The 27,719-nt window shown below is 39.1% G+C and overlaps 1 protein-coding gene across 2 annotated transcripts; it reads right to left on the minus strand.

The window, feature by feature from the left end:
* Positions 1 to 96: 96 nt before the first annotated feature.
* On the minus strand, positions 97 to 21,362 carry si:dkey-247m21.3 (5-hydroxytryptamine receptor 4). 2 transcript variants are annotated; one of them, XM_057361169.1, is made up of 8 exons: positions 21,160 to 21,362; positions 19,654 to 19,826; positions 16,715 to 16,809; positions 16,463 to 16,606; positions 16,107 to 16,307; positions 14,300 to 14,453; positions 13,062 to 13,618; positions 97 to 1,500 (listed from the first exon to the last, which is right to left on the minus strand). In XM_057361169.1, the coding sequence occupies exons 3-8, from the start codon at positions 16,741 to 16,743 to the stop codon at positions 1,407 to 1,409; spliced, it is 1,179 nt and encodes a 392-aa protein (XP_057217152.1). In that variant the 5' UTR covers positions 16,744 to 16,809; positions 19,654 to 19,826; positions 21,160 to 21,362; the 3' UTR covers positions 97 to 1,406. The 2 variants fall into 2 exon arrangements, with proteins under 2 accessions (XP_057217152.1, XP_057217153.1); XM_057361170.1 differs by lacking the exon at positions 21,160 to 21,362 and having other exon boundaries at positions 19,654 to 19,832.
* Between the last annotated feature and the right edge of the window lie 6,357 nt (positions 21,363 to 27,719).

Genomic DNA, 27,719 nt, shown 5'->3' on the forward strand with positions numbered 1-27,719 from the left:
ACACATGGTATAAGTTATATACATGTATACAGTATGTTCTTTTTGTTCCATGGGACACAAATAAAAATCTTCACACAGCTTTTCATACAAGGACACTCATAATGACCACTTGTCGAACACTCTTCTGCTGCTGCAGCTTTTAAATGTCATTCTGCATGATCAAACCTTTTTTGATCATGATGAGATTTCACAGCTTAAGAACCGTTTCATTGCAAAAATATTTGCTTTAAACACTATGGGGAAGTTATGCGCAAATGCCAGATGATGTGTATTGCTGAACTAAAGTTGATTGTTGATAGCAGATCATAAACTATATGTTGCGTAGCCTCTTGATGAAATATCAGCCTTCAGAATTTTGAATTGGTATAAACCCATATCTTCACATTTGTTTTGCAAATGGATGGTAACATGGATCTCTAAAAGTTGCGTATGAATTTTGATTGGCACTTGATGCTTCGGCATCGCCTCGACATAATTGGCAAAACAATGTAATGGTCTGATCACACTAATGCTCTCAAGACCATATTCAGAATTATGCAATTAAAATGGTTCACCATTCGGCTGTCTCCTAGGAACCTCAATCAAACTGTCTGGAGAACAATGGGAATAACAATGGCATATCCATCAAACAGGGGCTTTTATGTAATGGATGAGATGCCACAGAATTCTTATTGAAGTGCTGAACAGATGAAAGAGTGTTTTGTAGGAAATCTGATTTTCTGTTTTTCTAGATCCATCCGTAAGATAGACTGTCCATTAACTTCAGTTCGATTACACAGCGATATAATAAAAATAAAAATGTCACATGGTGACAAGGCACAGCTTCTTTGTACAGAAGCCCAAACATAAATACATGAAAGAGTGAAGATATATAACCAACACGCTTGAATGTGAGCAGGATGTGTTTGTCAGAATGCACAGGTGAAGCAGAAGTGTTTCTCTGAATGCAGTACGACAAGAATAGCTTTATAAATGAAAACAGTTCAGCTGACAACTCCATTAAGTGTAAAAAATGTCCAGCAGGGACTGAATTTGTTTTAAGTACAGTCTTTGTTGGCGCCTCTGTTCGGTTTGCTGACTTCTACTATGTCTTCAACCCTCCTGGATGTATTTCTCTTCCCACAGTCATACTGATTTTAGATAGTTCGGTTAAAATACCTGCATGCTAATATCATCTCAACAGAGCCGGACCTTATATGGTCAATCTTTGTAACACTGTTATTTACAGTTACATACAGTCATTTAGCAGACGCTTTTATCCAAGGCCACTTACAAATGAGGTAACAATTATCATGGAAAACACATATTAAAAGGGAAACCAGAATGAAGCCTCTGGTTCAAGATATATTTCCTCTGAGCGCTGATGTTTGTATGTTGTGATGGCACCTGTCAGAATGAGGACCAGACTATAAAATTCCAACAGAGTCCTGCGATTCCAGCTCGCTTGCGAGAATTCGGTTGGAATTGTCACTGTACCTTCGATTTGGAAGAAATGACAATCTGAAGGGAAAAAACAGAAAGGTTAATCGTATTTTCAGCTGTCTTGGAAAAAATAGCACAAAACGCTCATTTGGTACAACAGAATGATGTGCAAATAACAACCATGTGCAAATATTTTGATTTATTTTAATAAAATGCATTTCAAAATCCTGTCAGGGGCAACATAACATTCTCCCCACCATACGTTAAAAAAATAATTTACACACCCTCGTGGCGTTTTTGGAAAGAATAGCTCATTATAATTAAAACCGTTAATAGTGTGTTGCTTTTGGAGACCTAAAATATAATTTTCTTAAAATCTAAGAACAGATAAAAAGTGAGTGTCTTTACAAACTAATTTGACCTATTATTTTTTGGTGTATTTTATCCTAACAACAATATTGCTTTAAGAACGAATGAATCACAGTATATTAATGTTATGTAAATCTCAAAATAGAAAACAGAAACAGAAAAATGTCCAAAGAGTCCAAATGAAGCCCTTCCAAAATCATCAGAAACACAATCTGCAGGTTTATTGTTACAATGACTTCAGCTCTCCACTTTTATCTTCTTCATTTTAAACATAAATGTATACATTAAGGCTTGATAAGAACTATGAGAAAGGTTGAAAAGTTCATATTGTGTTTGGTCTATTCCTATCTTTACTTTTATTAGGTGAGACCAGGGCCCAGTTGCATAAACGTAGCTGCTAAATTAAGACTATGTCTTAACCACTAGTACAGACTAGCGATCTAATCAGTCTTACTTTTCATATTTAGCCCAATCTACCGTTTTATGTATCTGGTTTAAAGAAGTTATGACCAGTCTTGAATGAAAAAAATCAACAGCGTCATGCAAATTCTATGAACATAATTTATGAAACATGGTATAGCACAACAACAGCTGTTTGGAGTGGCGAAAAAGCAGAAATGAATAACGGGTTCAATATGCTGGGGGATAATACTGTAGAGTGATGGACTCATGGGAGTTTGACTTGAACCTTCTTGGCTGAGGGTCGGCCAGGACTGAGGAATTCTCAGCCTGACTGTCATACAAGCCACAAACTCACTAAGTTCCTCATCACTTTCTCAGCTCTCCAATTGTCTTTCCTTCCTTCTTAAAATCTGGCCTCGCGATCTCTTTATTGCACAAATATATATTTTTAATGTATTATTTCAACACAACACTGCATGTTCACATGGTTTTGATACAAAGTTGCACAACGCAACAAACCAGTCGAATAAGAGAGGAAAACTCCTTTGTGGGAAAGTGTTATTTTTGCTAATACGTTTGCTTTGTAAAGAAGTTTTGATTTATTAGTCTAGAATAGAATTAGCAAATGAATGTGCTTCTGCTGTCCAAAACAAAACGCGATTAACCTTGAATGGGAAAGTGAAATCTGATCAAATTATTCTGATCGAATCAAGAAGACATCAAGCTTTTTTATAAAAAAAGAACCTGCAGCAAAACACCCTCAGAGATACATTTGTTTTGAGAAAGTCAGTATCAAGTATTCATGACCAGAATGCCTTTTAAACAGTCATATTAAATAAAAAACATAGTAATAAAATATTTCATGACTTCATGTCTTTCACACTGAAAAATGCCAAACCATCAAAGTGCTTACCATTAAGATCCCAATAGAACCAAGGAAACCTTCTGGGTCAACAGGCATGTCTAGAAATCTTTTTCAAGCCGTTCTCATGAACTGTTCTATAAAAAGAGTCAGACTGATAAAATCAGTAATCCAGCTCAGTCGCGTTCCCCCTTTTATGAGCTACATTTTACATCTAATATCCAATAATACTCCCCATATGCCAAAACAGAGTCCCATTCCCAGCCCAGGCATGCTCTGGGCTTTAAAAACCTTTTGTTGTTTGTCTAAGTCTTAATTTGAAGATACTGATTCAGTATCTTATACTATTCATGAAGCTGGAATCGTCAATGTTCAAAAATCTTTCAACAAACCCGAAGAAAAACAGGATGGTAGAAATGATGAGAAAAGGGAGAAGATAGTAAGTAAATAAAAATGCTAGAAAATCATTTAAAATCTAGTTGAATCTACCAAACAAAAATACAGTATGTACTGTATTTAAAAAGACACAAACTATAAATTCTGTCATGATTTATGTCACCACCCTCATGTCATTCCAAACCGTGATTTTTTCTTTCTTTTGTGAAACACATATTGAAAAATGTTCATTTTTCATCTCAGTCATCTATATCTGTACCTGATATATAAATATCACATTTAACATTATCCTCTGTTTTTAACAGCACTTCTTAATGCAGAATATTCAGTAATTGGACTGGTTTTATATTATTTAAATGAAATAATTGTGACGTAAATGAATTTGTTTGCCTAAATTGATATTTGGCGACGACAACAATGCTAATAATAATAATAATAATAACAATAAATATTCCAAGATTTAAAATAGCCGTGCTAAAGAAAAACCAGGGAGTGTGGGTGGTCGACAATAAGGGCCCAGAGAATGTGTGCAGAGATATCTGACCAAACAAACCTTTCCTGAGTTCATTTTGATCTCCAAATCAAAACCACATCAATGCACGATCAGAGAAACATCTCAAACATCTGTAATTTATCAAACCTCAGAAGGACATGGATTCCTCGCTTAAATCAATCTGTCCACGTTCATCCTGAGAATTCCTTGTAAATTTTACTTAGAAAAGGAAAAATATTTTCAAAACTGTCAGTCTGAATTGCTAACAAGGCTATAGTATGCTGATATGTTGGCCAGCACTGCAATTGAGCCCCGCCAAATCTCCATTCCAGTCATTTCTTTACAATCATCCCTGACAAATTGGCACCGCTTTTACATTGGACCCATATGTTCACACGCACCAGTGGTACACATCCTCTCGTCCCCTGAACAATCTTAGCCATTGGCAGTAAAACATGCACTCTCAACCTGATGAAAACATGAGCAAAATACTGATGGGAGACATTTTTAATCATCCAGAAATCATAACATGTGATCCTTGAGTCACACTTTATTAGAATAAATGAAATATGAGTAAGACCTTTTATCTGTAGAGAAATGTAGTTACAGTACACTATTATGCCGATACATATCACTTTAGTCACAATTGATGATTGCACTCTCTAACATAAATTCTAATGCTGACAATTCCGTAATGGGCCAATAAAAACAGCAAAAAAAATTGTGATAAGTGTGATTCACAATGGTCTCTCTGTAAGCCCGTTCTAAAGCTGTGGGGAGAAGAATATAAAAAATAGATATGCATGCACAACTCTGTCCATTAGTCTGATGACCATTTCATAACTCATCCTGACATTGACCAGGAACTCAAGGATTTGGTGCAGCCGAGACTAAAACTTCCCCATTTTTGACCAAACATGGAAACATTATCTTTAGCAGTGAATTATAGCGGACAACTGTCAAATGCTCAAATTTATCCTACAGAGAAAGAGTCAAGATAACATGTGTTCATATTACGACCAGTGTGTCGTGCCTCGTTTTTTTTACAATGTCAGCTTGTTTCACAGATTTTTCAACAAAGCAATAAACTGAGTGCAGACAGATACCACCAGCCACTGGATTTTTAAAGAGACATTTCAGAGTTAGAAACTACAGAGTTATTATGGCTGACACCCTAGAATGTCTGAATCAATATTTAAGGCACTCTAATATCTTTACTGCAGTGTCAGTTAGTTCAGAAAATGGCTTTAATCATAGTGAATACTTTTTTGTGTTGAAAAAAGTTATGTCAGGGAGCACGTCGAAGGTATGGCAAAGTGCTATAAAACCAAAGTTTTCTCAAAACCATTAACCATTGCAAACTCTAACAGGACGTTTTTATAGGCAGCAATAACAACAATGGCCATAATCTAAGATGGGGCCATAAAACAAATTTCACCAACTTCATCTCATCCGATTAATGAGAGATGCAGAAATGTGTCCTAGAAAGTAGGATTTCTGTTTTCATTCCTGAATCAATGTCCTTATTCAATTGAAAACCAATACTTTTTGCTGTATTTCTTCACTTTGTGTCTCATGAGTTCAAAGCGCAGTTTGCACCTTCAAACTCGTAAACCTATAAACATCTGTCTGACAAAATCATCCAGCTGCAAAATTAAATAAGATTCTTAGAGCTAGTCCTGCATTATTAATTCCTGGAATACGCAGTCTTCTGACAAGAGTTGTACCTGGTTCTGTATGAGTGAGAGGTCCAAAGGTACAAAGGTGAAGTTTTTGTCAGTCACATCGAACAAAACGTGAGTCCGACTACACTGATCGGATTTAGAAAGCTCAACCAGAATGCCCTCCGCATGAGCAAACGTAAACCACATGGCTCTAACGTTAAGCTGTCCGACTGTTTCTTAGGTTAGCCCAATGTCACATTCCAGACATGCATTAGAACTGTTCAAGAAAAAAAATAGTAGCATTAGGAAAAAAGTGACAGGAAATAAGCTGTGATTGACAGTTCAGGTGGGAGGTTTGAAGGTTGTTGGATGGTGGCCACTAGAGAAATCTCTATGGAAACCGAAGCAGAGAGAGCTGTGTTTTTGACACCCTTTCTGCATCACCACTCATCAGTCTGATAATGAACAAAGTGGGAAAAATTCAGTGCTAAAATACTTCATACGGACAACCAAGGTCGTGGCTCTCATATAAAAACCTCACGTCCCCTCTCGCCGCGTATTTGCTCGTGTTGCACAAGGACTGATTTTCTAGCGGCTCCTCACAAAGTGCCTACGTGCCACTGTAAATCCTTATATTTATCCTTATGTAGCTTTTGAAAGCTGATTTCATAAGAAAAACACAGGAGTAATTGAGGTTTGGTTAAGCAGTCAAGCGAGCTTGAATGTTTTGCATTAATTAGGATATAAGATCAATTTCAGGGGACAAGTAACAAATCATTATGCTGTTAGTTTTGGAAATCAAAGGCATAATGAATATTTTCAGAAACATCCTCTTAACGCACACTGCCTCGGGAAAACAGGGATTAACTAGCAAACTACTCAAACATTTGAACGCGTACCAAACTTTCTAACATGTTGTAACAACCTACTTAAATTCCAAATGGTTGGACAAAATGTACTAGCTATTTATACCAGGACGTATTAAAATCGACCTGCTTTCTGATGTCGTTTTTAAAAAGATCATATTTAGCTGCCACTCCTCGAAGTGCATAGTGAGAACATAAATGCACACTATCTAGTGTAAACCATATTCTATCAATTAATGCAGCAACTTAAAGGTTCAGTGTGTAATTTTTGGGATGATCTATTGACAGAAATGCAATATAATATACATAGCTATGTCTTCAGATGTGAATAAAGAGTTTACATAATGAAGCGTTATGTTTTTATTACCTTAGAATGAGCTATTTCTATCTACATACACCGCGGGTCCCCTTGCATGTAATTCACCATGTTCTGTCAGCCGTCATGGTGTTTCAAAAGGGAGGGGGAGGGGTGGAGTGAGCGGTTGGTTGCAATTCGCAACCTTGCTGCTATTTCACTGACTGGACCTTTAAAAACATGAATATTACATTTACATGTTCGGCTAAGCAGTTTTGAAAATGTGTAAGCTTGTCTCTCCATCCATGTCCCCCACCCCAATTCCACAAAATATACAGTAAAAAAGGCATATTTAATTGACGTTTAAAGGCACACTTTAACTAATATTTTTAAACATCAATAACCGAAACAGACATTTAACTATAATGTTCAGCTATTATTATGATTTTTCAATTCTTAATACAATTTCTGCAGATGAAATAAATGATGTACACCTTTAAATTTACCCACGAGTGCTTACTAAAAACAAATACTTGGACATATCATAATTTAAAGCTATTTTAAGTTTAAAGCAACACTATAGAACTTTTGCGCAAGGTTCCCCCATGTGGTTGATAAGTGCAACTGTCTGTTACTAGTATTGTAAATACTGTCGCTGTATAAGCTTTCCCGTGGGCAGCACAATACATGTAAATTTGTTTACTAAGCTGATGGAACCAGCGAATGCAGAAACTGTCACGGTATGGCAGGAAAGAACCCAAGCGCAGGCAGGCAGTGAAGGGGTTAACAGATAATTTATTAAACAAAACAAAGGAACAAAACAAAACACCCACGATGGGGAATAACTGAACTAAGGCAGGGAACAAACAGGATCACACTCGACAAGAACAATACAAAAACAACAAACTGATATAACTCACTTAGACTTGACTTGACTTGACTTGACTTGACAACACAGAGCACACAACGTCATACACGAGGCACAGAACAGACGTAGTACAATCCACGAGCAACAAGACAAAGAAACATGAGGGTATATATAGGGATTGACAAACGAGGGATAACGACATGGGGCAGGTGTGAGACATTAAACACTTAGGGAAGGATAACGAGGAAACGAGATGGCGGGAACAGAGACGAGACACTGGAAAAACACATGAGAGGCATAAACATCTCATGGTCTTCCCACATAAAACCCAAGAACTCTGCCCCGATCCCACCACACGACTAGAATTTCATAAACAAGAGGTGGGACCGTGACAGAAGCCCCCCCTTTAATGACACCTCCAGGTGTCACCAAGGGGTGACACAGACAGCAGACTGGACCAAAGACAAAAACCAGACAAACATGGTGAACAGACAAGGGGTAGACAGGACAACAAGACTACAGGGACTGGGTGGACAACAAGAACAACAAACATGGGAGGGGGGGTGGGGCAAAACAAGAGTACATAGGGGCAGTCCAAAAGGGTTGGGGGGAACAGTCCCAGTCCCCGGCTGCGCTCGAGGGCGCTGAGTCCTGGGGGACTTAGGAGGAGTCCCGGGGGGAACAGTCTTTGGCCCTGGGAGTCTCCCAGGGACCGGCTGGACAGGGCTTGACGCCGGCTGGAAGGCCGGCTGGACATGGCTTGACGCCGGCTGGAAACCGGACTGGACGCCGGCTGGATCACCGGACTGGACGCCGGCTGGACCACCGGACTGGACGCCGGCTGGACCACCGGACTGGACGCCGGCTGGATCACCGGACTGGACGCCGGCTGGATCACCGGACTGGACGCCGGCTGGATCACCGGCCTGGACACAGACTGGACAAACAGACTGGACAAACAGCTGGACACACGGACTGGACACGGACTGGACGCCCTGGACCGCCCGCTGCGCCTCTCCCTCCTTCTCCGCACCACCGGATCCATAGCCGATCTTGGCGAATCCGTGGGGACCGGAGGGAGTTCCGCATCGGAGGAGACCGCAGACGTCATCCCCGGGTCACACCTCCCCCACTCGCCACAGGCGCCGCCAGGAGAACCGGGGACCGTGGAGCTCCAGCCGAAGGGTACTGAGTCCCCCCGGGCAGCGGCAGCCAGGACGAGGCCCTCCGGAGTAGTCGACCGTGGGGCGAGGGCTCCGAGTGGAACCTCACCCTCGGGACCGTCCCGGTTGGCCACGAACCTCACCATGTCCGCGAACCCAAGGGGAGCCAGCAGCCTCTTCTCCGACGGGGCGAGGCGCTGAGTGAGGCAGCAGTTGAAGATCGCCTTCAACTCTGCCTCGCCAAACTCAGACGCCCTCGCCACCGTCGAGAATGCCCCGGCGAACTCCCGGTTCCCGTAACTCCCCTGACGGAACCCCAGCAGCAAGTGGGCTTGGGCGGCCCGCGAGGACGACGCCGTGCCGTCCATATTCCTGCCCGCTGGGTTCTGTGAGGGCTCGTGCATTCTGTCATGAACTGGCAGAAGAACCCAAGCGCAGGCAGGCAGTGAAGGGTTAACAGATACTTTAATTAACAATAACAAAGGAACAGAAACAAAAACACCCACAATGGGGAATAACTGAACTAAGGCAGGGAACAAACAGGATCACACTCGACAAGAACAATACAAAAACAACAAACTGATATAACTCACTTAGACTTGACTTGACTTGACTTGACTTGAATGACTTGACTTGACTTGACTTGACAACACAGAGCACACAACGTCATACACGAGGCACAGAACAGACGTAGTACAATCCACGAGCAACAAGACAAAGAAACATGAGGGTATATATAGGGATTGACAAACGAGGGATAACGACATGGGGCAGGTGTGAGACATTAAACACCTAGGGAAGGATAACGAGGAAACGAGATGGCGGGAACAGAGACGAGACACTGGAAAAACACATGAGAGGCATAAACATCTCATGGTCTTCCCACATAAAACCCAAGAACTCTGCCCCGATCCCACCACACGACTAGAATTTCATAAACAAGACGGTGGGACCGTGACAGAAACGCTGTTTGGAAACTATGTGGCACTCTTCCACAGGCGTGGGGATTGCATGTAATGTGTACATAGAACATAGAACTTACAGAGTGTGGTTGTAGCTGATGAGGGGTCGATCAGACAGAACGCAGGTTTTGCGGTTAGATGCGCCTCTTTGAATTGTTTTCAGTTGTCAGGGAGCGTTTTGCGCGCTGTTTGCGCCTTGCATTTTTGTCGGAGCGCTCTCAGCGCCTGAAGTTGAAAAAAAATCAACTCTGAGCAGAAAAGCGCTTGACGTCATGCGCCTTTTTTACCATTGTCCAATTAAATGAAAGGAGAGTGACGTTCCAATGTGGTGACGGAACTTTACAGTTGCTTGATGAAGGAGAAACTTGTGTTGGCTGACACAGGTTAACCGAGTAAGCGCCCTCTGCTTGTACCTTTTTTAAGTTTCTGATAATATGACAGTTAACAGCAACTTAAAACATAACATAAAAAAAACGCTGCGTGCTGCTCTTCTCATAGAGTCAACCAAAAGAGCAGCGCTCTCGCGTTTTCGAACATGAAACGCTTGTTCTATGTGATCGCCCGCTAAGGCTGCTCAGGTAGCAGCAGCAGTAGAATTCGTCCGTTTAAGAGTTGTTCTGCCACATTATTTTAAGGTCGAAAAACTACATAGTGTTGCTTAAATTCGATACAAGTGGTCCTGTCTCAGTGGGTTGTATTAGGGCTGTGTATTGGCAAGTGCCTTCCGATACGATACATATCACGATAGATGGGTCACGATACAATATATTGCTATGTATTTCGATACGATACACATTTGCGATATATTGCAATACTTTAAATAGAAAATGTAAAAAGTAGAGCTAGAAATACAACATGCTGTGCACCACCGGGGGTTTTCTGTAAGGATAAGTGTAAAAACATCCCTTACCTCCCCAGAGTGGCCATGATGTGCGATGCATGGACCTTTAGATCTGAGGTTTGGGTTCTCAAACTGGATTGCGCCCCTCAAGTGGGTAGCACAGGGGAATAAGGTGGCTCACGCAAGTCACTTGGCTGTTGTGGTGCATTATAGTTAAAACATTGAACATGGGCAGTATAAAACCCCTGGTTCATCCGTTCTGCAAATGCGCTGGTGTCATATCCGTGAAAGCACAATAAATGTCATTGTTTCTTTTCTTAATAAACTTTTTGTCTAATGCACTGCAGCAGCCAAGTGACTTGTGTCATGACTTGCGAAGCCTACAAACAGCATTATTTGATATAACTCATTACTCCATGACTTATTTTGAAAACCAAAGCACACCCACACATCAGCTCTGAGAGCTCCAAGCGTTCTTATATTTTTCCCCATGCTCGCTTCCACTTACTTTTGGCCGTATGTATATGACATGATTTAAAAAAAAAATCGATAGTAGAGGTATCACTATCGATACACTATCGAAAAAAAATATTGCGATAGTTACATGTATCGATATTTTTGCACAGCTCTAGGTTGTATTGCGTAAGATCATGTCAAAGGTGAGAGTGGAAGATGCCAGCAAATCAAATGGTTTCAATTGCACCCTGACAGGTGACATCTGGTTTGGAAACAGCACTAAACAGCATGGACTGGCTCTAAAAAGGGTGGTACTATCAGCCTTTGCACTAACAAATATAAACCATTTGCTAGGTTAATTTAACCCAATGGTGGGGTTCGTCCCTTTTTGACCCAATGCAGGCATTTGTTAGAGTGTAATTTTATTCTACTGGATTGCATTTTTATTTTTATTATTTTTATGAAAACGTACATGTAAAAACCTTTGGAGCATTACTGAACGGCATCTTACTTACAAAACCTAAAGGTGTAAAATAGTCACTACGGAATTAGTTCCACCAGTCTGACCCATTCACCTAAATTCTTGTTTTCAAAATCTTTGTGATTTCTACATTATCATATGTGTATTTCATAATATAATTAGTTGTGTTCATAATATCATTTATTTTTATTTTCCTGACTATTATTACATCCAAACCTTTTTTTAAGGAAGCCCTTTTTAAAGGTGTCCTCAGAGATCACTCATACCCGTGGTGCGTCTAAGTACATGTATACAACAAGCTTCTGCTGTATTATCAATTCTATAATTACACTGAGTGTGGAAAAAGAGCCATCTGCTTTGTGTCCCGGGCTGATTATAAAAACAAAAGCGACGGCGTGTTTCTAATATCGTATTATTTGTTTTTGTGCTTCCAGAATTACGCTCCCTGGGCATAAGCTTTGCAATATAAACACTTAAAGCGCAACAGCCAACAGACAGTCGGCTCTGGCGAAATTCTCTCTAGAAATGAAAAAGGGGGCAATGCATGCGAACTAGACATAATGTTTTGTCTGCAACCATTTAACAGTAATAAAATCTGTTGTTTCCCAAAAACAATTACTGTCTCAAAGCAAATCATAAAGATCCTCCTATTATACTGGAGCATAAAACCACAAGTATTTTGTTTGGAGAGATGTCAAACCACTGAGACATTAAAAGTACAAAAATCAGTAAGGTCAAAACATCCATAAAGCAATTCAATTTCTCGATGTGGAAAAACATAAAAAAATAATGGAAGTGCACAAATAAAGTATGGGTAAATAAACAGTGGTGTATATAAAATGCCTGTGTTGTTTTATGCAGATCGTAAAATTTAATGGTGATGGACATTCCACAGTCACAACCATGTGCTTTCTGTTTTGATCAAGAGCCGCAATGATGTCATCCATCCCAGCGCCACTTATGCAGAGCCAGTGGGGCCGCAATTGCCTTTGTAATGGGAGAGCCCGCTAAAACACTCCGAAACCATGAGGGCAAAAACAACCGAATGTGTGGAAACACTTGCTGCTGAATATTCTACCAGCTCTTGTGGCTAAAGAGCTTTTCACTTTCAAAGATGCAGAGCGTCTTTCAGCCGATTATGTTTTTTTAAGTGCCTCATAAAGCCTGTATGGAATTAGCATGTTGCTGTATGGGTTTAGTAAAGATTCTGATAATGTATAGATAATGTAGACTACCTTAATGTAGTCACTTTTATCATTTCAAAACCTTTTAAGCGAACATCAAAAACAAAATATATGATTAAACCATCAAACAAAATGCTGTTCCTTTATCTTTCATGACCTTTGACAGAAAACAAAAGAAAAAAGAATTAATGATTTAGCTTGTCCAACCTGAAATCTCTCTGACGAAGCTTTAACAACACGCTTACATGCAGTTCTCATATTCAAAGTTATCTTTCATCTCTTTCCTCCCAGAATTCATATCTTAAAGCCCAGTGTATTGAGAAGGGACTAACTGTACCTGAGAGAAATGGAGGTTCCGTTGACAGACGCTGAGTGTTGTCTGCTCGGACTAAAGCCCCCCTGCCGGGCATAGCGCTCATCTCCACAGCACAGTATCATAAGAAAGGCCCTTCGAAAAGCCCGGTTCAGAAAAGCATAGAGGAACGGGTTCAAGCCTGAGTTGATATAGCCCAGCCAGAGCCAAGCTGTCCAGATCTGCGGTGGCACGCTGTAATTGATGAAGGGGTCCACCACGTTGGTGACAAAAAAGGGTGCCCAGCATAGACAGAAGCAGCCCATGATAACGGCCAGCGTTTTGGCTGCTTTAGTTTCATTCTTCAGGCGTCTGGACCCGTGTTGATCGTGGTTAGGATAGGTCGAAGGTGCCGAGCCGGCCCGGTGCAGGGAGCCGATTCGCCGAGCGTGCCCCATAGCAGTAACGTAGATTCGCTGATAGGCAAGAACCATCAGTCCCAGAGGTACATAGAAAGCCACGGCTGAACAAACCAGGGCGTAGGGTCGGTTCACGATGAACACGCAGGAAGTTTTATTACGGGAAGGGTTTCTTTCTCTTATCTGGGGGATTGCAACAACAACAAAAAATATTATAATTAATGCGTGGAGAGGGCGGGGCTAGTTGTCACATAGGGTGGTAGTCACATATGCTATCTCAAACAACCAGTTACAGTTTTCCTTATTTTGCATGTTTTCTATCTATATTTAAATATAATTTATTTAATAATTATAATAATAATAATTATTATTATTAATGTGTTCATACATAATGCATAAACATCAAATTATATTTAATTTAAAAATATATTTCTTAAATATATACACATGTATGTTTATATATACATTTAAATATACATGCCACACACACATATGTTATATAAACAAAAACCATTCATTTGAAATCGCTTAATCACGGTTTGAATTTTTTTTACAAATTACAATTTACAAATACCTGGACCAAATAAATCACACTGACAAACATTTAGCACAACTATCACTATTTCACTAATTTCTTTCTTGAAAGTAAAATCTAATAAAATCATATTTTTGCTAATGCTGATGTTTAAATAAGTTAAAACGTGTTCAATTAACCCTTTCCCCGTTGTCTAAGACAAGAAATTACAAATGTATGTATTATCAAAGCACTATAGTTTGTGTAGCCTAATATATGAATGTAGCCCTAAACAGTGATGCAAAATAAAAAAGTAAGAATCAATCCAATACGCAGAACTCTTCACTTACAAGCTGTTCGATTCCAATGGTATTCCAGCTTTGCATGATGGGTAGGAAAGAGATGAAAAATGGGATAACCCAGCATCCGACCAGCATCATTGATACTCTCACAGGTGTCATCTTGTTATTGTACACCAAAGGCTGGCAGCAAATGGCATAGTACCTGTTATTAAGATAAGCAAAAAATCTTGAATGACTCATGCAGTCAGGCAATCTTGCGTAACCACTGCATCCTTACATACTCTTATTTCCCCCAATGCTTCGGTTAACATTTCCCTGAAAAAACAATGCTGTGAAACATAACACCACAAAATAAGTCCTCATTGGAGACCGCAGAGGAAAACACATCAGGAGTCATGGGAATCGTATGGATAGTTGGTGACACCGTGGGATAAACAGATTTGCTGCTAGAGAGAGAGATCGATAGAGAGGTTTTGAGAGACACAGTAAGACTAAGAATGAGTCATGTTACTGCCATATGGACCAGGTGCGATGCATAAATCACAGCTGCTCGCTTTCGAGCAAAAGGAAGCTCCGTACATCCTAATGTGAGAGCGAGAGAGAATTTGCATACAAAACACAACAAATTACACATAATAAGCTGACACGTCGACAAGTCCCTGGAGTTAGCATGGAGACATATACTAGGCTATGTGATTCTTTTCGACACATTTAACACGTTTTACTTTACTTGTGAGTGCACATCAAATATCTGTATAATCAAAGAAACATGACAATTGGGAACCGACAAAAGATGAAATTACAGCTGGAATGATACATCAGTATAAAGCACGGCAGGGGGAATTGTGACACATTGTAATTTGGCGTTGCAAGATTACAGTGCTTGGACTGTTAAGAAAGATTTAGGCCCAATCCCAATTCTATTTTCTACCGCTTCGCCTACCCCTCGCTCCTTCCCCTTGCCCCTTGAAACAAAGTGGCAAGGGAAAGGGTTACAAATTTTCCGCTAAGAAATGGGACACCACTACAACACTGTTATACGTCATCATACGTCATTGCTAGCTCCTAACGTAACGTCAGAGGACATGCGCCGATGCACGGGTATATGACATAAAAACATATTTTCTAATATCGTGCAATCAGTGCTGTCCGCTAGCAAACTTTAGCGATTTTTTTTTGCAAACGTTAAAAGAACATCACCGTAAATACAAACACAAGATTGAATGTAACATACATAAAATGAAAAATTGCCATAAAAATCCTTATTAATGGCAAAAATTACTTACATTTATGGGTCTGCTTGCTCGAGTGAGCAGCCATGTTGGAAATTTCTCTTTATTTTTTCTCTATCTGGCCTGTCCCTTTACCCCTACCCCTCCAACCAAAAGAGAATTGAGACACCCCTACCCCTTCACGTGAACGCGTCAAACGGAGGAGAAAGTGTAGGGGTAAGGAGTAGAATTGGGATTGGGCCTTAGTCTCTGTATTGTAAATCCTGCAATTCTGGAAAAATGTGGAATAATATTTGACACGGTGAATATAACACAGTAAATGAGTGTATTTAAAGATAAAAAAGATCATTTCTAAGGGACAAAATTTATGATTAAAAAGGACAAAGACAACTGCTCCTCCAAACCAATAAATAGGAGACAACGTGGTCCAATTTAAAATCTCTTTATTTAGTATCGCCATGGCAACCTAAGCAGTTCTTTGTCCTTGCAAGACAACATTAATCATTTTCTCAGTTAATTTAGACATCTTAGGAGGGATGGATCAAGTACACTCAAAATCCAAAATATCCAGATTGCGCCGTTTCATCTCCAGTTTCTATTTGACAGCTTCCTTCAACACTCACCGGTCCAGCGCAATACAGCACAGGTGCAGGATGGATGCAGTGGTTAGCAGCACATCCAGCGAGGTACGGACCAGGCAGAACGTCTCTCCATAACTCCATTGACCTGTGATCAGCTCTATGGCCGCCAGGGGCATGACAACAAGAGCAACCAGAAGATCTGCAAACGCCAGCGATACGATGAAGTAGTTGGTCTTCTTCTTCCTATATTAACAATGAAATATATTGCGTAATATTATTTTAACACAATATTACTTATAAAATGTTTTCCAAGGTCAGAGAAATGCTTTTCAGCACATGCAATAACAAATACGAATTTGGGGTGAACTATCCCTTTAAATCTATTTGAAAGCTATTACCTTAGCTGTCTGTCTTTACAGATCGCCACCATCACAAGCATATTACCAAGAGCAGTCATTATGATGACCGTCACCAGGAAGATAGATAGTGTGATCCTCTCCAAAGGGTTGAAAATGTGTTTAGACACAACTTCATCCACTAAACTAGAGATCAAACACCAAATAAGACACATCATTTGAATTTGTTTCTCTATTTTTATTCAACTACACAGTTAAATTGGTCATTTTGTGAGGTGTTTCATAAGTTTGTACTTGACTGCCGTGTCTGATGCTGTGGCCATCACTGGTCATCTGTTTGGAAGTGGTCAGATGATTTTTTTCCCACACAAGACACTCCAGTCCCTCTCCTGTGGGGGAAATACAATTTCTCAAACTCATCATATTTTTTCAGCATTGATGTTGAATAGAAACCAAATCATGTTTTTTTACAAAGCGCATGCTTTTGGGATAAAACATGGAAATATGAGGCATGATAACCCCATGATCATATTTGTCCTAACCTTAAGCACTAACCCTTGCAAGCTGTTACAGGGTTAGTTTTTCCAACCCAAAAGAAATTTGAATAATGGCCTGATTCATGAACAAATGAACAAAAGCTTCCATTCTGAACTATAGCTTCTGTCTCCATTTATTGTAACTGCATGATAAAGAGCAACCAGTTCATTATTCAAAATCTCTCCTTTTGTGTTTCACAGAAGAAAAAAATGTGGTTGAGAATGGGTAAAACCTCTCATAATTTCGTATTTCAACATTTTCTTTTTTGTTGAATATTTTTTATACATTTTAATCATTTTTAATACGTATACAACTTTTTTAAATAACGTAGGCAAGTTGATGATGAAAACGACAACCCAAAGCGCACGCACTTCATCATCACACTGTTAATACCATCTCTCTGTGGCCAATTCGCACCCTGTGCCTGTGGCACTGGACCCATAACTCACGCAGAAGTGGAGAGAGCTTTCACAGGGTAAACAGTTGAAGCGGGTGATGTGTTTGCCCAGCTGGGTGGCTTAAGTGTGTATTACAGAGACAGTTTGGATGCTTCGTTCCTGCCTCTATTGCTTTCGTTTGTGTTTCAAATGAGCCTCATGATTATAACAGCCCTGTATCACATACACTGAACCAAATACAGTTATACTGAGAGGACAGCTGATATACACAATTTTCTTAGGGCAGTTTTTAAAGGGAAGCGTGAGAGAAAGCTGAACTAAAGCACATTTAAAAAGTTGATGCCATGTGATGCGGCACTAACTTTTACTAATCTTGTCTTGTAAGATGAGACCTCGCTTTTCACTTCAGCTAAAAGGATTTCAAACATGGTTAACTGGCCGAGTTTGAAGAATACAGAGCAATCCTAACAAAGAATGTGACTATCGGTCAATTCGTTCCGTTATGGATAGATTTAACTTTAAATGTTAAACGTTTAGACTAAAGTAAAGTAAAAAGAAAATGTAGTGAACCGGTTCCGCCACAAATCGGTAACAATAAGGTTGTGTGTTAACATTAGTTAAAATTGTTCATGTTTGTGAACTTATGTTAATGTTATATCTTTTGATTTAAAAAAATGAGTAAATGCTGAAACTGATATAAACTAAGATTAATAAATGAGGTAAAAGTATTGTTCATTGTTCATGCTAGCTAGTTAATGCATTAAACTAATGTTAACAAATACCAAAAAATATTAGCTGAATTAAATAAAATGTATCTTATACTGTACAAAAGGAAGGAGATTTTACAGTAAATTAAATTCAAACATTTATTTAATTGATGTTAACAGCAAAACTCTGCTAAACATCTAAACAAGCATCTGGACATGTTTGTCAAATCTGTAACTTCATGACGTATTCTCAACGACATATCTCTAAATATCTAAGAAATCACAATTATTCACCTGAAGAGTTTGTCCCTGTAAGTAACTGTCACATAAATATACTTTCAGTTTAACCAAGTTTTGGTTCGGACCAGTTTCTCTCATGGTACACCACCAAAACAACTTAACATGACATAATTGCCATAATGAAAAGAATAGGCTGCACTGGAAAATCTTCCAACAACCAATTTTGACACCTTCCCACACAACCCCACTTTTTATAATGACATGCCAGCAGACAAAATAAGTGACAGGAATAAATCACAATCTGTGGTGACGAGTAAACATAAACCACCAGCCTCATATAACAAGTGAGGACAGTGACATATTCACCAAGCGTACAAACATGATGCCCATGCTTGAGAACTACACAAATGATGGTCTGAAAACACATGTTGATCACATAATTGCGGTCTATATGACACAGAGATGTGATGCAACACTATGACTGTATACAATGTATACAGTGTATAAAATGGGTTGTGAAAATGCAATCCTATCAATTGCAATCACATTAAGTGATGTTTCAAAAAACTGATCGAGTAATATAAGGGATCTATAATAATGCAATAATCTTTCCCTGGTGGTACACTGTCACAATGTTACTAGTATTGACTGTTATTGTAAGAGCAGATCTATCACATACTTCGTTTGTCTTTTCAACAACACAACAATTGATTTCAAGTGTCACTGCGCATTTTTTCACCCATCGATGTTGTGCTACTCACATGCACAAACTCGTGTTCAATCACTTTAAATTGATACTTCATCCAAAATGTAAATTCTGTCATCATTTATTCACCTTCGAGTTGTTCCAAATCTGTTTACATTTCTTTGTTCTGATGAACACGGAGAAAAATATTTGGAAGAATGCCTGTAACCAAACAGATCTTGACCCCCATTGACTCCCATAGTAGGAAAAAATACTTTATCACATCGAATGTGAGTAAATGATGACATAATTTTCATTTTTGGGTGAAGTATCCCTTTAAGATTTGTGTTTGACAGCTACAGGTAAATGTTACATATTTCTCAAATTGAATGCTTAAAATTTATTTAGTTCCTTTGTAATTTAACCTAATAACTTTTAAAATGATCTATTTTGAAATGTAACATATCAGTAAAGTGGTAAATTCAGACAAAGCAAGCAATTAAAACACATAAAATGCTTTCTTACGTTTTACTAATAATAAAACAACATGTGTTTTTAAGTGTGCATACTGTAAACCGCACTTTCTAGCGCTGAAAATAACCTGTTGCGCATTTGACACTTGAAGACATTGATGTGAGGCTGCATCATTCAGATAACTTTACTCACCCTGGCTTCGTGTTTCCGATGTCTTTGTGAATCCACACGTCCTTCTATGAATTGTCATATTCCATCACAGTCTGTGGGACACTGAAGTGCTCTTATCTGGTCCGTGTCACACTTAAACAGCTGCGCCAGGCTCCAGATCATCTGTTCTTGTAAGGTGTAACTGCGCTCCGAATCTAGAGAAAAGCGTTTTTCTACAGCGAACCACAGCAGATCAATAGCGCCCCTCTCTGCTCGTTCACGTATTACTCAAGTCTCTACGCCAATGGCATTCAAATACAGCTGTAGCTTACAAAAAAGTACTGCGGTGTTTACTGTGGTTGCTTACATGATTTAATTATTTCAATTACAAAAACAGTTTATCCATCAGCTGTTTACCCTTGAAAATTCCTTTATGTCGCGTTTTTGAGCCATAGTAGAGACCCATAGAAACGATCGTATTTTCACTTAGAAGTTAAAACCAATACAATTTTCAATGGTTTCGGGGATGTACCATTGCACTATCATGTAGAATAACCTAATATTAATTTCATAGAAGCCGTTTCAAAAGCAACGCAAAACCAAAAAGTTTTCCTCCAAAGTGCAAAACAAATGTCGTGTTTCCAAACAAGTCTAAAAAACTTTATTGGTTCATTAGACAATGTACAACGAACAACCGCTCAATGTTTACACGTAAATAAGTTTAAATAACTTGTTTCATTTTCCTCCGTGAACAAAAGAGCCACCGACATTTATGAATATAGACGGTTTTAAAGTGACAACATAAACAAACGTTACTGCACATGCGCACGTTCATGGGTTTTGGTGTCGTGCCGAAATTTAAAGCGAAAACGAGCAACTTCTGCTCAGTGTTGCCCCACGTGGTTGATAAGCGGAACTGTCTGTTTACAGTGTCGTAAAAACTGTTGCAAAGATTTCCCGCTGGGAGCCGACGGACACGGCGGACCCAGATACGCTATGAAAACAGCTCATAGAATGTATATACAGTATATATAACGACAACATTAGCCTACTCAACGACTGAACTGTTCAACATTTACGCGGTTTACTGGTCTGAACTAAAGAATCTGCTACTTTTTACCACAACACGTTTATTGTGTTTTTTTAGTCTTCATTTACTACACACATTTATGACGAGACACGACAACATGCTAGCTATCGACACCGGCAACCATACTGTATATTATTTCATTTCAATTCAATTTTATTTATATAGCGCTTTTCATAATGTGCATTGTTCCAAAGCAGCTTTACAGGAAAAATAAGAAAAACACAGAGAGGTAAAACACAGCACAGTGCATGGTGTTTAGACCAAGCAAGATCATTCTAATAAATAATATCTAATAAATAATTAAATGAATAAATGCAGTCTCCCGGTGAGCAAGCCAACATTGCCCTGCTATTTATCTCTCAGCTAGTGTGAACCGGTGATGCGCCAATAACACAGACTAATAACAAATACGTTCAAAAGTACAGGACTGTAACAAAAAAGGTACAAATAACACTTACAAATCCAGGAGCAGGACCGCTAGGTCTCCATCCGTTTTGCAACCTGTTGCCTCTTGCTGCTCGCGCCACCAAGTGTAAGCCCGTCTGATATTGATTCGTGACCGGCCTCATGTCCGATCACTCTCTCGCTTTCTTTTCTTTGCTTCCTCCGACAAAACCCTCTTTGATTTTTTTGGCTGGCTCTGCCATGGTGATGTTTTGGTTCGTTTCGTCTTACTGTTAGCTCTGCTGTTCGCTAACTTGTCCCAGGCTACGAGTAAAACGTGACGTATGCCGTAAAGCAGGGGATAGGCGGGGCTTGTACCGGCCCAAACACTAAAGTTACAAGTGCAATTTCAGCCGATAGGTGGCTGCTTAGGTAGCAACGGCAGTAAAATTCATCCAGTTAAAAGTTGACCTACCACTTAAATAATTTTAGAGACATTATTTTAAGGTCAAAAAGTTGCTCGTTGTCGCTTTAAACTGCTGCGGGATTAGTTTATCCTGGCCTAACCCCTCCCCCACACTTTATCCTAACACCTAATGTTATTGGGGAAAAGGGAGTCATAATTTGGCAGGAGTCATTTTTCGGCACCACAACATTTACAAACAATGGAGTGCATGTAGATTATTTCTGATGACAAGCGAAAGAAGCCGTGAAGAACCGTTACTTGTCTCTCTAATATTTTGAATTAAGACTGCGATACCAAACTCAACCGCAAGATGTAAATGTACCATACGGTTTCTTTAAATGCGACCAAACTAAAGAACCCATTTTAAAAAATGGTTTATTTAATAAAATGAACATACAACAAAATTCAACAAACATTTTATTTAATACAATCATTATACAATACAATAATATTATACATTTATGTTAACATAAATGAAATAACATATAAATAGTTATAGCCTATTTTTAGACACTAGCCAAACACAGGCCAGAAGTTAACTGCAGTCCTCCTGGCGCGCGCTTCCGATGAAACATGCAACTGTAGATCAATGCAAATTTCTTTTATATTAAATAAAATGTCATTGTTGTACAGTGACAAAAATGGTTGATAACTAGTTAGAAACTAGTAAGAGAAACACCCAAAAAAGTATTATTTATTTTTTGCTTTTTGTGGTGGGGGGTTATTGACCTATCCCTAACGACCAATTGTAATTTGATGATCCTGAGTCAATGTGACAATATGACTTACTTCTCTCTACCACTAGATGGGGCAACAGCACCAAACATATTCTGCACTCTGGTCAAGTCAGGTATGTTGGGCTTGATGACGGATTTCTATCTGTGTCTAGTAGATCTTGGCTAGATTAATAGAACCATTCAGAATAGTCAATGAGGTGCGTCTTTTTTGTGAGAGACTTCAATCCTTCTATCAGGACTGTCATCTTTATTGTTAGACATTATGGTCACAGCACCCAACATCAGCTCATGATTGTTACATCTGTTTAATAGGCATTTGGAAACGTCTTCAGCTAAATAAATAAATATAAGCTAGTTTCATGATGCTGTGTAGTAAAAAAAATTGAATATTTAAGAAGGACAATCTAATATACAATTCTATCTACTTCAATTCACTGACAGAGGGTGAAAACAATTGTGGTCATTTATCAAGACAAAATGTAATAAAAAAAAACAGATGCAGTTCCCTGCATCCGCAACCAAAGAAAGGGTTTGTGCCGTAGACAAAACATTACTGACATTTTAGGTAGCTTCTGTTTCTGTGTTTTCTACTCAGTTACTACAGTTATAGTTAATACAACTTGGAAGGGAGTAAATGTTTAATTTGGAAAAAATAGAGAGCTGAATATTGTTTTAGCAACAGGAAACCCTTAACACACAATTGTAGTACAGATTGGCGAACATCTTTTTAGGTCATTGGCATGTTATTTATAGAAATCCACATCCGAAAATTATATTCTTGTATCACCTCCATATCCATACCACCTCCATGGTGGTAAATAAATGTTCTTGATGAACTTGGCATGTTTGAGTTTTTCTAAATGGGTTGCTCTGTAGCTAAAAACAATGATTTGCATGATTCTCTGCAGCCTATTGTTATTGATTTACTCTCGAGCAGTTGTTATGAAACACAGGCTGACATCTTTCCAGCACAATTGTGAGCAATAATCCAGAGTGAAGAGAACATGGCAACCCAACACCACCGTGTCAATAAGCACTTTTACACCGCAATTCTGAGCCAAAACTACATTCAGTTTAATTGCAGCGATTACAGAAAATCATTGCCTTAGATAGGAATGGAGATCTGTGTTAAATATTCATGATTTGCGTGAAGGGGCCACTTCTTGCCCTTTCCCCCACATGAATAATGCATAGGTCAGTGCTAACAATAACTCTTGGGTTATGATTAGAGATTGATTGTTGCGTGCCGTCCGTTTGAGTAAAGTGACATGGGGTCATGGGTTGAGGTCATCGAGTCACATCCTCCTCTGAGCCCTGCCCCACCCCGCACACAACCATAAATCTAAAGAAACATCCAGAGGCCAGGGGTAAGAGAATACACAACACCTGCTTGTGCGTGCAACCCTAAGGTGCAGCTTTAAGAGTCCCCGGTTGTTTGGAAATGAGTACATAATCCTGCCAAATGGAGAGATGTGTGTGCCTGGGCATATTAAGCACGTTGTGTCCACAGTGACGGAGTGTATTATTAACCGCGGTAAGGTCAGCGAGTCAAGCGAGTTTCCACTGAACCTGCTCTGGAATGATCCGTTCTTTGGTTTATCACACAGAATTGATCAATCAAGTTGGACGGAGAGTTAACATTCAATCTTCTACATTGTCTCAGCTAATAGGGTTATACATAAAACATTAACATCTGTTGTTTTCTAAGATACGATGGGTCGGTTTGAGCATTTTTCACTCTTAAATAGTAAAAGGGAGCGCATTTAAGCAGAAACGGCAGTTGAAAATCGAGTCATCGGCATTCAGGACGGTGTGCCTGAGACTCTGAAAATGAAGATAAATCATGTGAAAATGAAACAAGTGCCTATTTGCTTACAGGTGGATGGTTGCTGTATTTTTCCGACTGTCTGCTCTGTGGGTGACAAGAAGTCTACTGTCAGTAAACAGGATGTTGCAGCCTTTTAATGACACATTAGTGCCACCCAGACAAGGTTAATGCTCTGACAAACACTGAGTCAAGAGTGTAATTGTCCCACTGGGCTGTAGAGGTAATCGCACTGTTTTGCCATAGTGTTCACGCCTGTGACAAAAATCACACCACGCTCAGTTATTAATGTCTATTAATAATTTATTTGTATTAAAATCATGGGCGGTTTGTGGGCGGGATACTAACGTGCACTCTAGACAATTTGCAATTCATTATGTTAATTGGATTGAATGACTTAATAATTGTCCTTATTAAAATGAGTTGCAATATGGTTACACATCCTGAAAATGCTTTGTGGTTCAGGTATACATGACAAAAGACAATAAAGCTCCACGTGCCTTAGGGACTGCTTGCCATTTTGTCATTTATTCAATAAAAAAATCATTTCCAAAGAGTGGGGCTAGTTGTTGATTTTTTACTTCAGTTAATTTTTCTTTGAGTATGTTGAGTTTATTTATTTATGTATTTTGGTTTACTGATGCCAGTTTCATTATAGACACATAACGTTAAGCCACATGTTACTGCCCCAGAAAAACTGATTTAATTAAAAATATATTTAACACATATTGTCACTATTTCATAATGCACACACACACACACACATATACTGTAAAAATATATAAAATATGTAAAAAAAGACATGTCAACCTACCTGTTAACCTGTTCAATTCTTCCTTCAGTAGCTACAATAAACCCGTGTTGATTTGTTTACCCAAGGAGTTTTAAACAAATAATAATTTTAAATTTTGCTTCTTTGAAAGTAGAATTTTTATTGAACATTTTGAAATGATGTGAAAACCAACATAGCCATTGCTATGTATTTGATTAGATTTTTATAAACAAAGTATTTACATATCGATAGCTATTAAAGGGGTCATATGACACGGCTAAAACAAATATTATGGTTTGTTTTAGATGTAATGCAATGTGTATACACGATTTAAGGCTCAAAAACACTGTATTTTCCACATACCGTGCATGTTTGTGTCTCCTCTTTGCCCCGCCTCTCTGAAACGTACAGATTTTTATCAAAGCTCATCGCTCTGAAAAGCGAGGTGTGCTATGATTGGCCAATTAACCAGTGCGTAGTGATTGGTCAAATACTGCAAGCGTGTGACGGAAATGTAACGCCTCTTACCATATTTGGAACATCAGGTTCCAAAGCAATACGCCCTTTTCACATGACGTCACGCATCGTCCGTTCTGCCGCGAAGCAGTGTATCATTACTTCCTCTAGCACTCCAGTTTATAAGGTGGCGGTAATGCACCTATAAGCTGGTTTGCCAACCGTCAGTATAACTCAAGAAGAAGAAGAAGTTACTTCCGCTAGCGCCTCAGAATAGTTTACCAAGTGGCTTGCACATCTGCCACAAATACGTCTAGATGATGTACAACGTCTTGCAGACAAATTTTCACTAACGACAAGATCAAAGCTAGAGAAAGGATACAAATTCTTCGTTGAACAGTACCTGTTTGATTATGAAGGTAAGTGTTTTGTTTTCTTTTTGTGTTAGCGAAGGTGCTAGGATAAGTACTTGAATACGTGTTCTGTCAGTTTTTTTTCACTATTGTTAAATTCCAGCGCGACGGCAAAACGGAAGTTCTTCTTCTTCTTCTTGTTTGTTGCAAGATGGATGTTATGATACACTGCTTTGCAAAAAGGCGGAAGTTAAGTGACGTCATTGTGAAAAGGGCGTATTGTACTGACAGGTACGCCCACCTTACTTGCGTCTACATTTGGGCGGTCTTAGTCAAATCATACCACGAACTGAAGTAGATTTGTGGGGGGGTGGTTGCACAAGGCGTTTCAGGCAGGTCTGGGTGAGCATTCGCTTGTAGATAGAATTTCCGACACATTTTTGCAATTTCACGTGTCTAATACATGCATGGGCAACTTATAACACACCAAAGACACAGTAAAACACGTATTCGCGTGTTTTACTGTGTATTCGCGTGTTTATTCACAGTAAAAAACTTCTCTACGTACCAACTAGCTCTGTTCTGCCCTATAGTGAGAAAGTACTTTGCTCTATAGATAGATAAACAGAGATCACTTGGTCTCCACATCCCTGAACTTGCAGTCCAGCCTGTTCTTCAGTTCCACACACTTATTTCATATCAGTTAGTTTTCCTGCTCTCCTTGACCCCGCTGACCTTTCACTCGGCAGCTTGACTGCTCTCGCACTCTCCCTGGGCTGTGTAAAAATACACTACTGTGCAGTACAATGTATCAGTCTTTCTCCTTCCCTCCCTCTCTCTGACCTCACAGTGAGAGATGCCATAGATCTCCTTCCCTCCCACGACATGGACACATCTTCCCTATTACTTCACTCTATTTCCCAACTTCCTTACACAACTTGTCTTGTTGAGATCATTTGAAGGATCATTTATTAATGTCCCAAGAGGTACAGTGGATGAAACAGGGTTGTGGATGAACCTTTCCCCTCTGCACTGGCTCAATGAGTAGGCTCTTCCATAAAGGACCTGTGTGTGACGAATGGTGTGTGTGTGCTCTCCATTTAACTGCTTTCAGTGTCTCTCAGGAAATGTAATTCATTGAAGATCACACAGGGTAATTATAGACCAAGTCTCAAGACACAGTTTTGCACACTACAAAGTTCCATTCAGTGCTGTTCAAGTGGGAAATTCAGTTCATTATGTTCCCGGGTTTAGCCATTGTTTTAGTAACATTTTAGTGACACGTTTTCCAGAAACTAAAAGTGTAAATGATAACATAAAGGTCATGTTTCACTGAACGGCCAATTTTGTGTCGTTCTATTCACGTGATAGCTCTGTAATTTATCTGTATTCACTTCTTTAGATTCCTTACTGTAATCTTACAAGAGACTTACCGTTTACCTAACATACTTAACCTATAACATTTAAAGGTGAAGCATATGTTTTTCTTTTGGAAACATTTCAATATTTAATGTAGCTTCTAAAGGCATTACGAACCAAATAATAACGAATCACACCAATCATCTAAGTTTAAAAGTTCACATAAACCTGCGTCTTAAAGAGATAAATACAAATTCGGTCACCATTGGCCACCATTGACTAGGAAAAATTGCTTTATAAATTTCTTTATTCTGTTGAACACAAAAGAAGATATTTTGAAGAATAGAAAAAAAGAACGCAAACAGTTCTGGGGCACTTTTGACTACCATTGTTATTTTTCCAACTATGGCAGTCAATGGTGGGCAAGAACTGTTTGGTTACAAGCATTCTTCCAAATATCTTTCTCTGTGTTCATCAGAACAAAGACATTTATAAAGATTTGGAACAACTCGAGGGTGAGTAAATGATGACGGATTTTTTATTTTGGGGTGAATTGTCCCATTAAGCTATGACCGGAAAAAGTATTTTTAAATAAAAAAATCATATATTTGACCTAACATGTCGAAACGAAAAGGCACACTAATATTAACCATGACGAAAACCCCT

This window comes from Triplophysa rosa, linkage group LG19, assembly GCF_024868665.1.
Source record: "Triplophysa rosa linkage group LG19, Trosa_1v2, whole genome shotgun sequence".
Classification (NCBI taxonomy): domain Eukaryota; kingdom Metazoa; phylum Chordata; class Actinopteri; order Cypriniformes; family Nemacheilidae; genus Triplophysa; species Triplophysa rosa.

Coding starts and splice junctions, on each gene's coding strand:
- si:dkey-247m21.3 (XM_057361169.1), bottom strand. CDS start 16,743: ATGGCCACAGCATCAGACACGGCAGTCAA. Junction 13,619..14,299: donor CCATTGGAATCGAACAGCTT/GTAAGTGAAGAG, acceptor GCAATCCCCCAG/ATAAGAGAAAGAAACCCTTC. Junction 1,501..13,061: donor GGAACCTCCATTTCTCTCAG/GTACAGTTAGTC, acceptor TTTTCCCTTCAG/ATTGTCATTTCTTCCAAATC.